Source organism: Benincasa hispida, chromosome 5 (genome assembly GCF_009727055.1).
Source record: "Benincasa hispida cultivar B227 chromosome 5, ASM972705v1, whole genome shotgun sequence".
Lineage (NCBI taxonomy): Eukaryota > Viridiplantae > Streptophyta > Magnoliopsida > Cucurbitales > Cucurbitaceae > Benincasa > Benincasa hispida.
In genome coordinates, this window is record NC_052353.1 from 62,432,865 (window position 1) to 62,447,779 (window position 14,915).

The 14,915-nt window shown below is 33.4% G+C and overlaps 1 protein-coding gene across 3 annotated transcripts; it reads left to right on the plus strand.

The window, feature by feature from the left end:
- The first annotated feature begins 4,323 nt into the window (after positions 1-4,323).
- Positions 4,324-9,032, plus strand: LOC120077510 (major pollen allergen Ole e 10-like). 3 transcript variants are annotated; one of them, XM_039031424.1, is made up of 5 exons: positions 4,324-5,303; positions 5,402-5,558; positions 7,405-7,854; positions 8,492-8,522; positions 8,625-9,032. In XM_039031424.1, the coding sequence occupies exons 2-5, from the start codon at positions 5,504-5,506 to the stop codon at positions 8,797-8,799; spliced, it is 711 nt and encodes a 236-aa protein (XP_038887352.1). In that variant the 5' UTR covers positions 4,324-5,303; positions 5,402-5,503; the 3' UTR covers positions 8,800-9,032. The 3 variants fall into 3 exon arrangements, with proteins under 3 accessions (XP_038887352.1, XP_038887353.1, XP_038887351.1); XM_039031425.1 differs by having other exon boundaries at positions 5,423-5,558; XM_039031423.1 differs by lacking the exons at positions 4,324-5,303; positions 5,402-5,558 and adding exons at positions 5,576-6,417; positions 6,518-6,624.
- Positions 9,033-14,915: the final 5,883 nt, after the last annotated feature.

Consider the following 14,915-nt stretch of genomic DNA (forward strand, 5'->3'; position numbering starts at 1 on the left):
CATGACGAAAGATATCCTATCAGAGATACTGGACTGTTCGATATCAAAAGAAGTGTGGAGTATATTGAATGCAAGATTTTCTTCTAGGAATATGGCCAAGTCTTTGATCTGAAAGGAAAATTGGAGGCGATGAAGAAAGGAAACATGAAATTAGAAGAATATTTTCAGAAGATAAAGAACTTAGTTGATTCCTTGAAAGCTGCTGGTTGAAAAATATCACATGAAGATAATATTATGCATATCTTAGCAGGATTAGGTCTTGAATTTGATTCCATTGTATCAGTCATCACTGATAAAGATGAATACCCCTCCTTACAAAGAGTGTATTCTTAGCTTCTTGCTTAAGAAAATCAATTTGAAAGGCATAGTTTGATAAATTCAAATGGATCTGCCCCTTCTGTGAATCTGATCACTCAAACACAGTCAAAATGAATTCCTAATCCTTTTCCTTAATCAAATAATAACGGTGGAAATAGAAGAGGCAAGAATCAGAACAACAAGCAGAATAAACATTTATGGAACAGTAATAGCAAACCTGAGTGTTAAGTGTGTGGCAAATTTGGTCATACAATTCTAAAGTGTTATCTTCTTCTTAAAAAGTGGTTTCAAGGACCAAATCAAAATCAACATGGACAACATTTTTGTATAAATAATCAAGGGTAGAATATGAAATCTCTTTCTATAAATACATTGTCGATTCAAAATGAATTCAATAGGGAAAATTAATGGTTTCCAGACTCATGAGCAACGAATTATGTCACAAATGATGCATCAAATTTGACCTCTAGATCAAAATACACTGATAACAACAAGGTGTTGGTTGGCAATGGTGCAGGTTTGAATGTCTCTCATATAGAATCCTTCTTCTTGAAATCTTCTCTTCCTACTATATATCCAAATACTATCTTTCAACTTCGAAATCTACTTCATGTTCCCAAAATAACCAAAAATCTCATAAGTGTTAGCTAATTTGCTAAAGATAACCATGTCTATTTTGAATTTCACTCTAGTACTTGTTTTATGAAGGATTTCAATGGGAAAACTCTTCTCAAGGCAATCTTGTTTATGGACTTTACTGTTTTGCTATGGAAAAGGTTGAGTCTTAAGGTTCCCTGTCTTCCTGTGGTTCAATATCAACAACCAACTCTTAAGTCTTTCATACCTCAGTTACATAATCTCCTACCAAACTGTCTCCGGAATGTTCTACACGATATATGACATAATAGGCTAGGACATCCAAGCTTAAGCACTATTAAACATGTCCTTACTACTTGTAACATTTCTTATTCAAATAAAAAGAACTCTTCAATTTGTCATGATTATACTTTAAAAGCCATAATCTTCCTCTTACTAATTCTCAGACTGCCTTATTCCTAAGCCATAATCTACCAAACATGTCTTTATTCCTCCTCTTCAACTAATTGTGATTGATATTTGGGGACCATCTTATCAAACCTCTAGGAATGTATTTAAATACTACATTAGCTTTGTTGATGCCTTTTCTAGATATATATGGATCTATTTTCTTAAAAATAAAAGTGAGGCACTTAGTACTTTCATATCTTTTAAACAAACAGTTGAAAAACTTCGAAAGCCAATACTTCGTCTTTAAACTAATGGAGGGGTGAATTTAATTCATTCATTTCCTATCTAAAATCTCAAGGTATTGAACATCGAATGACTTGTCCTCATACTTACCAACAAAATGGTATTGCAGAAAGAAAACATAGACATATTGTTGAAACCGGTCTAGCCTTATTATCTCATTCTTCTCTAAACTTTGAATTTTGGGATGATGCTTTTTCTACTGCAGTCTATTTAATTAATAGACTATCTACATTAATTCATCAAAAAATATCTCCCTTTGAGAAGATTTTTAGTATCAAACCTAACTATTCACTTCTAAAAACATTTGGTTGTTTATGTTATTCCATTTTTGAGATCAAATAATAAACATAAACATGATCCTAGGTCAACCCCTTGTATTATTATTATTATTATTATTATTATTATTATTATTATTTGTTATAGTAATATTCCTAAAGGCTATAAATGCATAGCTGAATCTGGTCGTGTATATGTCGCCAGACATGTACTATTTGATGAGTTCAAAATTTCCTACAATATCTTTCTTCAAGCCAAATTCAAAACTTTTTTATACATCTAATACCTTGAGCTTTTCACCTATATTAAAACATCACCAATCACCTTTTACTCGATCAAACAACCCATCTCCATGTGCTAACAATGGCTTATCTACCTCAAATCCATCCAATCCTTTACATCTTATTACCCAATGTACCAATAACATACCCAACAACTCCTCTACATCATCACCATTGGATAATAACTTGCCTCAACCTTTACTTGAAACTTCCCCATCCGATTCGTATTCACAACCCATCTCTTCCTCTCCTACTTATTCTTCACAGCCTACCTGTGATCCAAATGAGATTGATGGGTCATTCTATCCTACATCAATATCGAATACATCTATTATTGTTAATCAACATCCAATGGTCACCAGGGGGAAGAATGACATTTTCAAACAAAAAATACATTCAATTGAATATATTGAAGTAGAGTTTCCAAATGTGAAAGAAGTTTTGAAGTGTTCTCATCGGGTACAGGCCATGACAAAGGAATACAAAGCACTGATAGCAAATGAAACATGGTTTTTAGAGCCCCAACCGACTGATAAGAAAGTGATAGGATGCAAATGGTTGTTCAAGATCAAAAGAAATTCAGATGGATTCATAGCTAGATATAAAGCAAGATTGGTAGCTTAAGGATACAATCAAGTTGCAGATCTTGATTATACTGAGATGTTTAGTCTAGTAGTAAAACCTATAACCATTATAGTTTTGTTCACTCTTGTGTTATACTATGGCTGGAAGTTGAGACAAGTAGACATAAATAATGTCTTTCTTCATGGTATACTAGAAGAAGAGGTATATATGATACAACCACCAGGTATGATTGATAAATCAGCTCCTACAAAGATATGCAAATTAAAGAAAGCTTTGTATGGTTTGAAACAAGTTCCTAGAGTATGGTTTGATAGACTTACTTCTTTTCTACATTTACAAATTCTAAGGTTGATTCATCTCTTCTGATATATTGTACAAATGGAGTGGTATATGTCGATGATATTGTTATCACAAGTAACTCACCTCAAATGATTGATAAACTAGTTTTAGACCTGAACAATAAATTTTCTCTCAAAGATCTTGGTTTAATTACTTCCTAGGAGTTGAAGTGTCATATCCAGAAAATGGAGGAGTCTTCTTGTCTCAAAAGAAGTATATATCAGATCTGTTACCCAAGGCAAACATGCAAGATGTCAATGCCAATTATACTCCAATGGTAAGTGTTTTATCAACCTTTCATGGTGAAAGATTTGATGATGTCAAGTTGTATAGGAGTATTGTGGGTGCCTTGTAATATGTGACTTTAACAAGACCAGAGATTGCCTATAGTGTTAACAAGGTATGCCAATTTATGCATTCTCCAAACCAATTTCACTGGCAAGTTGTGAAAAGGATCATGAAATATCTAACAAGTACTATTGATCATGGATTGTTGTTTAAGAAACCAAAAGACTTGCTTATTCAGGGCTTTGCTGATGCTGATTGGACATAAGATCCGAATGATAGGAAGTCAACTTCAGGAGTATATGTGTATACTTTAAAGGAAATCTAATTCAATGAGCTTTCAAGAAACAAATTGTAATTTCCAGATCTAGTACTGAGCAAAATATAAGAGTTTGACCCTTGTTTCTTCTTAATTAATCTGGCTATATTCTCTATTCAAAGAATTACATGTTCAGCTATGGCAAACTCCAACTCTGTGGTGTGATAACCTCAGTGCGATTCATCTATGTGCGAATCCAATTCTTCATTCTCACACTAAACATCTGGAAATAGACATATATTTTGCCAGAGATCCTATTCATCAAAAGAAAGTTTGAATATAATATCTTTCAACTAGTGCTCAAATTCCCGATCTGTTCATAAAGCCTTGCTAAATTCCCTCATTTGAAAGACAAGTTAAATGTTTGTTCATTACAACACATTGGCTTGAGGGGATATTAAGAGAGCTCATTGAAAGTGATTTTGTTAAGATGATTTATGTTTTATCTTATTGTTACAACTCATAAATTGGGTTTTAGTTTCTGCTTTATTCAGTTGTATGGTTTGTTTATTGTATTTGCACAGTGTGCTTTAGTTACTCTTCAATATAGAAAAAGATGATTTCATTTGTGACTCTTCTCTATTATTCATTTCTTTAGAGTGAGAAAATCTCCCGCCTTCATCCACATTGCACCGTGATTACAAGTTTTTTTCTTTTTCTTTTTTTTTTTTGGGAGAAGATTACAAGCTGTTAATACAGCCATGAAACTAACAGATGGTTTAAAGACTTGAAGATTTCAGGATTTTGAATAGCAAAACTGCATCCTTTTCGCAGCCATTTACTGCCAGGCCAAAGATCATGAAGCTCCAACTGGATAATCCTCTGTTGGGTATTTTCTCAAACTCTTGGAGGGCATCCCCTACGCCACCACATTTGCAGTACAAGTCTATGATTGCTGTAACTACAATCTCATTCAACTCTAGATTGTACTTCTTTATGCACTCATGAATCCATTCGTCTTGTTCTGAGTGCTCCAATTTGAGCTGAAGCACTTAACAAGCTCACCATAAAAACTCACTAGACTGGATTTCTAACAGGCATTTTATCGAACAGCTTCCTCGACTCGTTAATTTCCCCACATTTAGCCACACCCAGAATCATGGAATTCCAGGAAACGACATCGAATTCTAGTTCTTGGTTATAGATTTGATGTGCTTCATTAAAAAAACCCACCAAGTAGCATGCATGTCCAAAATTGTGTTTATGATAAAAGGGTCGGACCGAAGGCCTAATTTTATTATCCTCCCATGAATCTGAGCTCCATCATGGGCAAGTCCAAGTTGAGAGTAAGCTTTGAAAACTGATGGATAAGTCAATCTCTGCGGTTCTACTTGTGAAGAAACCAACATGTTGATGAAAAGAGAGAATGCAATTTGAGGGTTCGAGCTTTGAGAGAAGCCTCTTATTACTGTATTCCAAGAAAAGAGATTAGGGTTTTGCATTTGCAGAAAGACCAAATATGCATAATTCATATAACCCAACTGGGAGGAGCAGAAGGCTAAAGTACGGGTAGCAGCGAAAGAGTTTTTGGCCTGACCGGATTTGATCAGGTGGGCATGAAACTGTAGCAGGTCTCTCATGGTGGTGCAATACTGATCCACCATTGAAAGGTAAGGTTGGTTGAAGATGATCAATTTTGATGTTGAAATTGGTGAAAGTGAAGGGAGCCCACAAAAACTTGCTAATATGTTTCACTTCTGATTCTTAGGTTTTAGTTTTTTCTTCACAGAACTCACAAAGTGGCTGAAGAAGGTGTAGAACTTTCCAGTGGTGTGGCCATGGCAGAAACTCAGTCATCCAATTCCAATCTATGACAGGGCCACCATCCACCCAAAAAAAGATGTCATTATACACATGGGCCATAGGTATTGTTTCTTTCTAATCCAGCTATAGTGCCAATGACAGGCTTAGGATTCACTTTTAGACTTTCCACTTTATAATCATTTTCACCTTCACCATTTTTGTTTTGAAACTTTTGGCCTGGACTGGACCTGAATTGAGGACTTCCATTCAAAATGTACAGTACTTTTTCCATTTGGGTTCTGTTTAGAATATTCATGCTCTGGTTAGATCTTAAAAATTTTGATGTACTTAAGAACTTTCTGTAGTTAATGTTTGGTTTTTGGGATATTTTGAGCTTATCAAGGACTATTTATAATTTATATATAAACATACGAAAAATCTTGTCAGGATCGATGATCCAACTGTAATTTCCTTCAACTACCTTGGACTTGTTGTATATTTGGCAAGAGAAATTTAAGTCAAAAGGATTCAGTGGTGACCCATTGTCCTCCAAATTAGGATTGCAAATGAATCAATTGCACTGTAGTTAGTCAAGATTGTGGGATCAGAAGGAAATAATTAGGCAGGAAAAAGATGAACCAATTTTAATACATCCATGCTGAAGTGGCCAGAAAGGAGAAGGGAAAAAAATAAACATATCATAACCATCATTACATCAAAGATTATCAGTAAGCAGCCCACATTAAAGAACTAAATTTCAATCATATCTTTCTTTTTACTTTCTTTTTGTTAACCGTCCTCGGGCTTCCCCCAATTTCCCTCCTCTTTTCCTTCCTCTGTTTCTTATTTGCTCGCACCACCCTACACCCTATGTCTACTCTCTCTCTCTCTCTCTCCACCCAAAGAAAAAGGGAGCACTTGTACTTTCAAAATGGATATTTTACAGGACAAGGAGTGTAAAGTCTTCAACTTTTCTACAAGGTAATGATGCCACTCCACAATATCATGTCCAACTCTCTATATTTAAACCAGAAAGAAAGCAGGTAACTCTGGTAACTAAGGAACTATCATCTAAAAGTAGGAGGATGAGGAACAGCCTGCTCATAAGAGGAAGAACAGGAGGATTGACCCATGAATGGATTATACACAGCCTAATATTCCTCATTCTTGGTCATTTTCTTCATCCAGGTGACAGATTATTCATTTCCTCTGTACATTTAGAGTCTATATGATGATGATAAAATGACTATTTAGATATTTCTATTACAGGCATTTAATGCACTCCATTGATTTTTCTTTCTTTTATACATATAAAACATGTACCTTTTCTTCTCTCATTAAGTGTCCTCTACAGAATCTTAAATGCCCATTAATTATTGTACTCTTCTCTGCCGTATTATTCAAACTTGACATTTTTTTAATGGCCATATTTATCGTTTAATATTCATCTGTTTATTTTTCCAGAACTGAACAAATTGAAGGCTCTATTTCTCGTCTTCCTTCCCATTTGGATCTCCCGGGAATAACTATTCTGAGTTGAAGATTGTGAAATTTAAATTACTTTTTAAATTTAAGTTGCTTGAAGTTTAGGATCTAATGTAGCAAGTTAACCATTTTAATCTTGTTGACTTAGAATTTAGGACAAATAGAATTTAGAGTAAGCAATCTGATATTAGAAGCTTCACTCATGTTGGTCTGGAATCTTTCAATGATATGCTCAAACAAGCGTCTACAGGGCTCCCTAAATTTTTACAGGCTAATATGAACTTCAACAACTTTTACTTCATTGCACTTTTTGTTTTAAGGATGAATTTCAACTGAGCTTTTCTGTGTTTTCATCAAGATTTTATTTTGTCTTGTTCCATGTGCAATTCAATGTTCAGGAGGATGGGTTTAATTTTATTTCTAAAACAACAATGTAGGGGGAAAATATAGCTTAAATTTTGTTTCTGGGATCCAAAATGACAGGACACACGAGAGAGCTAAACCATGAGAATCAGAAATTCAGTTCCCCGGTTTCCACCACTCAAAGGGATATCACCACCCCTATAACAACTGTTCCCACAATAATTCTTTCCAACCCCACCGCGTCAACTCCATTTATCAATCCAACTTCAACCGCGGACACGTATTCTCCGGTCATGGGATCTCCCAAAAGATCATCTCCACCTTCGTCAGGGGCTAGTTGGTGCATTGCTAGTCAAAGTGCATCACAAAAGGCATTGCAAATTGCTCTAGACTACGCATGTGGCTATGGTGGTACTGATTGCTCAGCAATTCAAGCTGGTCAAAGCTGTTACAACCCAAACACCATTCATGATCATGCCTCCTACGCCTTCAATAGCTACTATCAAAAGAATCCTGTTCCAAATAGCTGTAACTTTGGTGGGACTGCTGTCATTACGAGCACTGACCCAAGTATGTTGCTTCCTTCAAAAGTTGTTTCTTTGTTGGCCCACTGGATTATAATGCGTTCTTTTACCTATTGTCTCTCCCTTTCTTTTTTCTTTTGTGGGGGGGGGAGGGAGGAGGGGGGAGGGGAAGATAAGGCAAACTTTTTATAATTTGGTCACGATACTTCAGTGATAGAAGGTTGAACTGATTTCCTTAACAAGTTCAAAGAATAAAAAATTTTCTTATCATAGAAACAGAACCCAAATTGCTGCAATGCTATCTGAGAGTTCCTTCTGAACAACCAGAAGCTTTGGACGTATTAAAAAGAACAACCTTTGTGAACCAACTCTATTTGTCCTCTTTCAGCTTCTTAATATCTTCAATGGGAAGTGTGGATATGAAGAAATGTAGTCCTATCTTATTTCTAAATCAATGATCAAAACCCCAAATCTAATACTCAGAGGAAATTGAGCCTTTTCCCTTTTTCCTAGTTGGGTGTCTGTAGGGACTATAAAGTGATGTGAATTATTGAAGCTGTAATGGGCTGTAGTGGAATTCGTCTTTCTGCAACTGCAAGATGTTTAGCGACAAAAAACTTCATAGATTGACTCTGTTTCTATAAATTCTTGTTTATGTCTTTTCTCACCACTATTTTTTTCAGGTACTATGGCCTGTCAGTACACATCCACTAGGTAAAATCTCCATCTTCCATTGTTTCCATTTCCTTTCCTTTCCTGCTACCATTCATTCATGTCCTAACACAATATGACACTGCCTTTTTTCCAACTCTCCAGCACAAGTTCATCAATTCTAAACACCACAAATTCCAAGGGATCAACAGTGTTTGGTGCTGTACCCTCAAGCCCCTCTCCTTCAGCAGCAACTTGTCAAGAAATAAATGTTCTACAACTATTGTTGTTGACCATGGTTTCTCTCATATTATTACACAGCAACAACCTTCATGGCTGATTGGGACAGTAAAACCAACATAATTGCTTAAAAAGCTTTGCATTTACTTCACCCAATTCAAGTTGCTTGATAGAACTGCAGAGTTTTGGATTCAGGAACAGACATTTATGGGACATGTTTTTTAGCCTACTTGCTCATAAGTTAGTAAAGCAAATTTTAGTAAGAGCAAAGTGAAGATTTTTCAATGTTGTGTTGGATCTAGAATATATGCACATGTCTACTGCTTGAAAGAAGATGAAACTCTTTTTTTTCTTGATGTGAGATCTGTCTGATTTTTTCTTTTTTTAAATTAATTTCAAAGCATCTTGTGACATTGGGGAAAAGAACTAGTAACTATACATGAATCTAATCTTGTTGTTTGTATTGTACATTTTGTACTTTTCCTCTTGAACCCCTCTGTGTTTTTTCCTTTGATAATATAGTGTTCTACTTTTAATTGCAAATGAATAATTGGTCTATCCAATTTTTAAATAAATATTAGAACAACAATAATAAAAATAAAGAATCTTAGGTTCCTTTTCCACATCACATTGCTTTTTATTTCCTCGTATTTCGGTGGATATGTTATTATTTTTTCTTACCATACCATACGAATCACACAATTCTTTATTCACTGAATATTTAAATAAGGCAACTATTTAAAGTAATTTCTAACATAATAGATATTTGGTTCAATTACAAGTTTCTTAAACTTTAAGGTTTATATTTATTTAGCTTTCGAACTTTTGAAGGTGTCTAACAAGTTCTTAAACTTACAATTTTATGTTAATAGTTACGAATTTACAATGTTTGTTTGGGTCATGGACAAATTCAACATTTTTAAATGTTAACTGATCTATTAGATATAAATTTTGGGGAAAAATATCAATCTGTACCCCTAAATTTTGAAGGTTATATTATTTAAAATATTGAACTAATAATTGTATCAATTTAAATCCCAATTTTTTATGAGTGTATTAATTTATACTCTCCGTTACATCTCTTTTGGATAAATATTACATGAGATTTGTAGTTTTACCAATTAAACCCATAAACTTTCATATGCAAATTAATTTAGACTCTTATGTAGGATTTTCTTTGAAAATCATTGACACATCAATTCTAATAATTCATTTTTTTTTTTGTTAATCCTACATTTGAATAAGTCTATACACGTGAAAGAATGTATGCATGGGTAATTTTTTTAAAAAAATAATCTTCAAAACTGTCTAAATTGATTCACATGTGACAATTTATGATTTTAATTGAAAGAATTATAAGTTTCACATGATATTTTTTAAATAAAATTTAAATAAAATTTAAAGGAAGGTGTACATCATTACCGTTATGGAAGTTCATAATTGAAATTAATACCATTATTAATTCCAAGTTTTACTTGATACCATCCCAAAGTTTAGGAACATAATTTTTTTTTATTAGTTTTTTATTTAGTTGATCTATGATTTTTTTAAATGATCAACATTTGGGGACAAAATTTAAAATTTTAAAAGTTTAAACAAAATTAACCTTGTCATTGTAAAAAAAATATAAATTGATTTTTTTTTTTTTTTTTTGTGTAAATGAGAATTTATAAATACAGTTGTAGTGTATAAAGTGAATAAAATTGTTTTTGTTGTGAACTTGAGGGATACAATGGAAATACGGATACCAATAAATATAATATTAAAATGAATATAATATAATATAATAATAAAATAAATAAATACTAAAATAAATTAAACATACTATTTAAATAAATAAATTAACAAAATATAAAATAAGAAAATTTTCTAAATTCTCCATTTTCTCCAATTTTCATGAACTTTGCCCAATGTGTGTGTCTTACAAACTCCATCAAATGCCTCTAAGAGGTGGTTTACTTGAACACTAAGAATGAGTATTTACAAGATACATGACAACGAACATGAGGTGTAGAAGGAGTGATATTTGGCTTTTGATACTAAGAATGGATATCTATTTTACACATAATTTATAATATTTATAATACTCCCCCTTAGATACCCATTGTTTATATATATGAAATATGCATCGTCAAAACCTTACTAGGAAAAAACCCATTGGAAAGAAAAACCATAGTGAAAGAAAAAAAAGTACATTTTTCATATAATCTAATACTCTTAAAAAGAATAAAGTATATTTACCTCCCTTCATGTAAACATAACTTGAGATCTCTAAGCCGCCGCATTCCAATGTTATGCACCAATTTCTCAAAGATTGTGGTTGGTAATGATTTTGTAAATAAGTCTATCAGGTTATCCTTTGAACAAATTTATTGTATAGTGATGTCAACATTTTCTTCAAGATTATGAGTGTAAAAAAGCTTTGGTGAAATATATTTTGTTTTATCTCCTTTAATATATCTTCATTTATTTTGGGATATGCATGTTATATTGTCTTCATATAATATCGTAGGAAGATTTTTACTAGAAGACAAACCACATGTTCCACAAATGTGTTAAGTCATTGATCTTAGCCATACACATTCTCCACTAGCCTCGTGAATTGCAAGAATTTCAGTATGATTTGAGGAAGTGTCTGTTATGGTCTATTTCACTAATCATTATGATATAGTAGTTTCTCCACCTGTGAACAGATAACCTATTGATGATCTAGCTTTCTGTGGATCAGATAAATATCTAGAATCTTCATAACTAACTAGATCAAAATTTGATTTATTTGAATAAAACAAACCCATGTCGGTCGTTCCTTGGAGACAACAGAGTATAAGCTTAATTTCATTCCAATGTCTTTTTGTTGGAGAAGAATTATCTCTTGTTAACAAATTTATTGAAAATGCAATATCTGGTCTTGTATTATTAGCAAGATACATAAGTGCACTGATTGCATTAAGATATGGTACTTCAGGACCAAGAAGTTCTTCAGTATCATCTCAAGGTCGAAATATATATTTCGTCACATCTAATGAACGAACTTCTATTAAAATGTTTAATGGATGTGCTCTGTCCATATAAAATCTTTTCAAAACTTTTCCTATATAAATTGACTGATGAACAAATATTCTATCTGCTAAATTTTCAATTTGCAAGCCAAGGCAAAATTTTGTTTTTCCGAAATCTTTCATAAAAAATTCTTTCTTAAGATATTTTATTGCCTTTGAAAGCTCTCCAAGAATTCTAGTTATATTTAAATCATCAACATATACTGGTTGTGCTTTCTTTATAAGAACACATGGACATATTGGATTGTTATGATATCTTCCTTTCAACAAATATCCATTTAGGCGATTGTACCACATTCGTCCTGATTGTTTCAATTCATATAACGATTTCTATAACTTTATTGAATAAAATTTCTGGGAATTTGATTTATATATTTCAGGTATCTTAAGTTCTTATGAGATTCTCATATAAATGTCATTATCAAGAGATCCATATAAATATGTTGTGACTACATCCTAAGATGCATATCTAGACTTCCGTACACAGTTAGACCAGTTAAATATCTTAATGTAATTGCATCCACCATCGGAGAATATGTCTCCTCATAATCAATACCAAGTCTTTGTGAAAAATATTGTACAACTAGTCTTGCTTTATATCTTGTGGTCTCTATTGGGGTTGATGCCCTAAAGTCTCATGTCCTGTAGTTTGTAAATAGTTTGTACGAACGCTTATGATGTATAATATATGATATTTACTTCATTTCTTGATTTTACTCATCTGGATGTTTTATTTGCTTTACCACAAACCAATAAACTAAAATCCCTGGTTGTCTTTATGTAACTTAAGTATGTATGTGGTGACATATAAATGGATCATGTCTTAAGTGATAACCAAAATGGTCTATAGTATATGGACTGTCTCTTATACACATCTAGATGTGTATAAGAGACAGGTTATCGTACTCATGATTGGTTATATCCGATGGACATAGAAATATATCTGTGGTAAGAAGAGTTCAACTGTCCTTCTTTAGTGGAATGCCTGGCAGTTAACGGATGGTGGATCTCGTGGCTAAAGAGTTTAGTCAACTATTCACGCACCGTTGGAGCTTCGAGCCGTAGGTCCATAACGTCCCCTTGGTAACTTGGATACAAGTTGAAAATCAGTTTTTGGGTCAGTTTGAAATGTTCAAATTGACAAAAGGGAGTTTGATTATACATGATATAATTGAACTGGTTAATTATATATGATATGATTGACTAAATATATGAGATACATTATTATGGAGGAAATTGAATATAAATATGATTTATATCAAGTATAGGAGAAACCACTATAGTTGATATACGATATCAAACTATAGGTTATGAATATAATATGATTATATTTATTATTTTATTAATTGGACGGTTATGAGATAATTGGCCGACGTTTTCTCTGAATTTGTGCATTAGTGAGAAGTTCAATTCAGTTCTAGTAACTGAAGAATAAAATAAAAATTGTTTTCATTTTGAAAAAGACACACATAGTCGCTCATGGTGTGATAAGCCTTTTATCGCTTAGTGTTTGAGAGCCTATACGATAGCGCCCGTTTACTAAACAATCGCACACCCGTGCGCCCTTTATCTAAATGATCACTTAATATTTCTAGACGATCGCTTAGCGCCTGAGCTGATCTAAACGATCGTATAGATGATCACTTAGCTTTTATTACATGATCGTGTACCTCGTTCTAAATGATCAAACACACAACTATACGATAGTCTTTCCATTCTCCTACTTGCTTGATCTTCGTACACGATAGCCTTTTCTCCTCACCTCTACCAATTCCATTAAAGCCCACACTTTGGATTCTCACTCCGAGAATACTGAGGGCTCCGAGTGATGGTGTCGTCCCCGTTGCTTGTTGTTCGTGCGAGGCTGTTCGTGTAGACGATTGAGGTGTTGCTGGGCGATTACTTGCTGGACTAGCAAGAGCGAGAGCAGTTCATTCACGGAGAGAGCAAGTTTTGACAAGAAAAGTCTTCAACTGGTATGCTCTCTCGGTTTCTTGTTTTTATCCTTTAAGCATACCAGTAATTTAGCATTATCAATGCATATCTGTATGTTAGAATGTATATGTGGAAATTCTGTCACAATGAATTGGAAAGATCTGCTTCCGCTCATAGGTACTCTTGTATAAGAGTTCCTTCAGCCTCATTATTTTCATTTATTTTTCTCACAAATACTCATTTGTATCCCATAGGTTTGATACCTTCTGGCGTTCGGACTACTGGTTCAAAAACCCGACGTTTTGAAAATGAGTTTAATTCTGTCTCAATTGCTTGTTTCCACTAAAGCCAATATTTTCTATATCGACATTCTTTAGAAGATTTTGGTTCAGAATCCTCATTTTTGGATATAATATTAAGAGTGATATTATTTGCAAAAATGTTGTCAACAACTACATGAGTTCGGTTCTATCTTTTTCCTGTCATGACATAGTTTATTGAAATCTCATTATTATCTTTATGTATTCCACCTTCGTCATTGGTCATGTCATGAATTTATTCATGGTATTTACATCCTCAACCAAGTATTATTAACTATTAATTATTTTTCTTTTTCAAGGATTTTTATCTTCGGACCACTAGTTTACCACACTTATAGCATGTTTCAGACTCATTAGTGGAAACTTGTTGTATTTGATATCAATTTTTGATAGAACATTTGCAGTTAGTATATGTGACTTAGTTACTATTCTTTGCATCTATAAATGCATCTGGTAATTGATTTGCTATATTTTGCAAATGAATATCTTCTGAACTTCAAGTTCACATTGATCTGTACGAGGATCTAATGAGACAATAGAGATGCGTTCCATGTAATTCATTTTTCCTACTTCTTAATTCCCCCCCTAATGTTGGAACATTTGTCTCATTAAAATGACAATCAACAAATCGTGCAGTAAATACATCACCTGTCAGGGGTTCAAGATATTTGATAATTGATGAGGAATCATATCCAATATATATTCTTGATCTCCTTTGAGGACTCATCTTAGTGCGTTGTGGTGGAGCAATTGGAACATATACTACACATCAAAAAAATTCTCAGATGGGAAATATTTGGCTCATGATCATAATCTAATTACAATGACGAGTACTTATGATAAGCTACTGGCCTAATACATACAAGTGATACTGCATGCAAAATAGCATGTCCCCATACAGA

What these genes read in the sequence shown, in the direction of transcription:
- LOC120077510 (XM_039031423.1), top strand. Translation starts at nt 6,368, where the DNA reads ATGGATATTTTACAGGACAAGGAGTGTAAAGTCTTCAACTTTTCTACA. An exon ending in CATTACGAGCACTGACCCAA is followed by an intron (nt 7,855 to 8,491) that starts GTATGTTGCTTC and finishes TATTTTTTTCAG; the next exon opens with GTACTATGGCCTGTCAGTAC. An exon ending in TGTCAGTACACATCCACTAG is followed by an intron (nt 8,523 to 8,624) that starts GTAAAATCTCCA and finishes CCAACTCTCCAG; the next exon opens with CACAAGTTCATCAATTCTAA.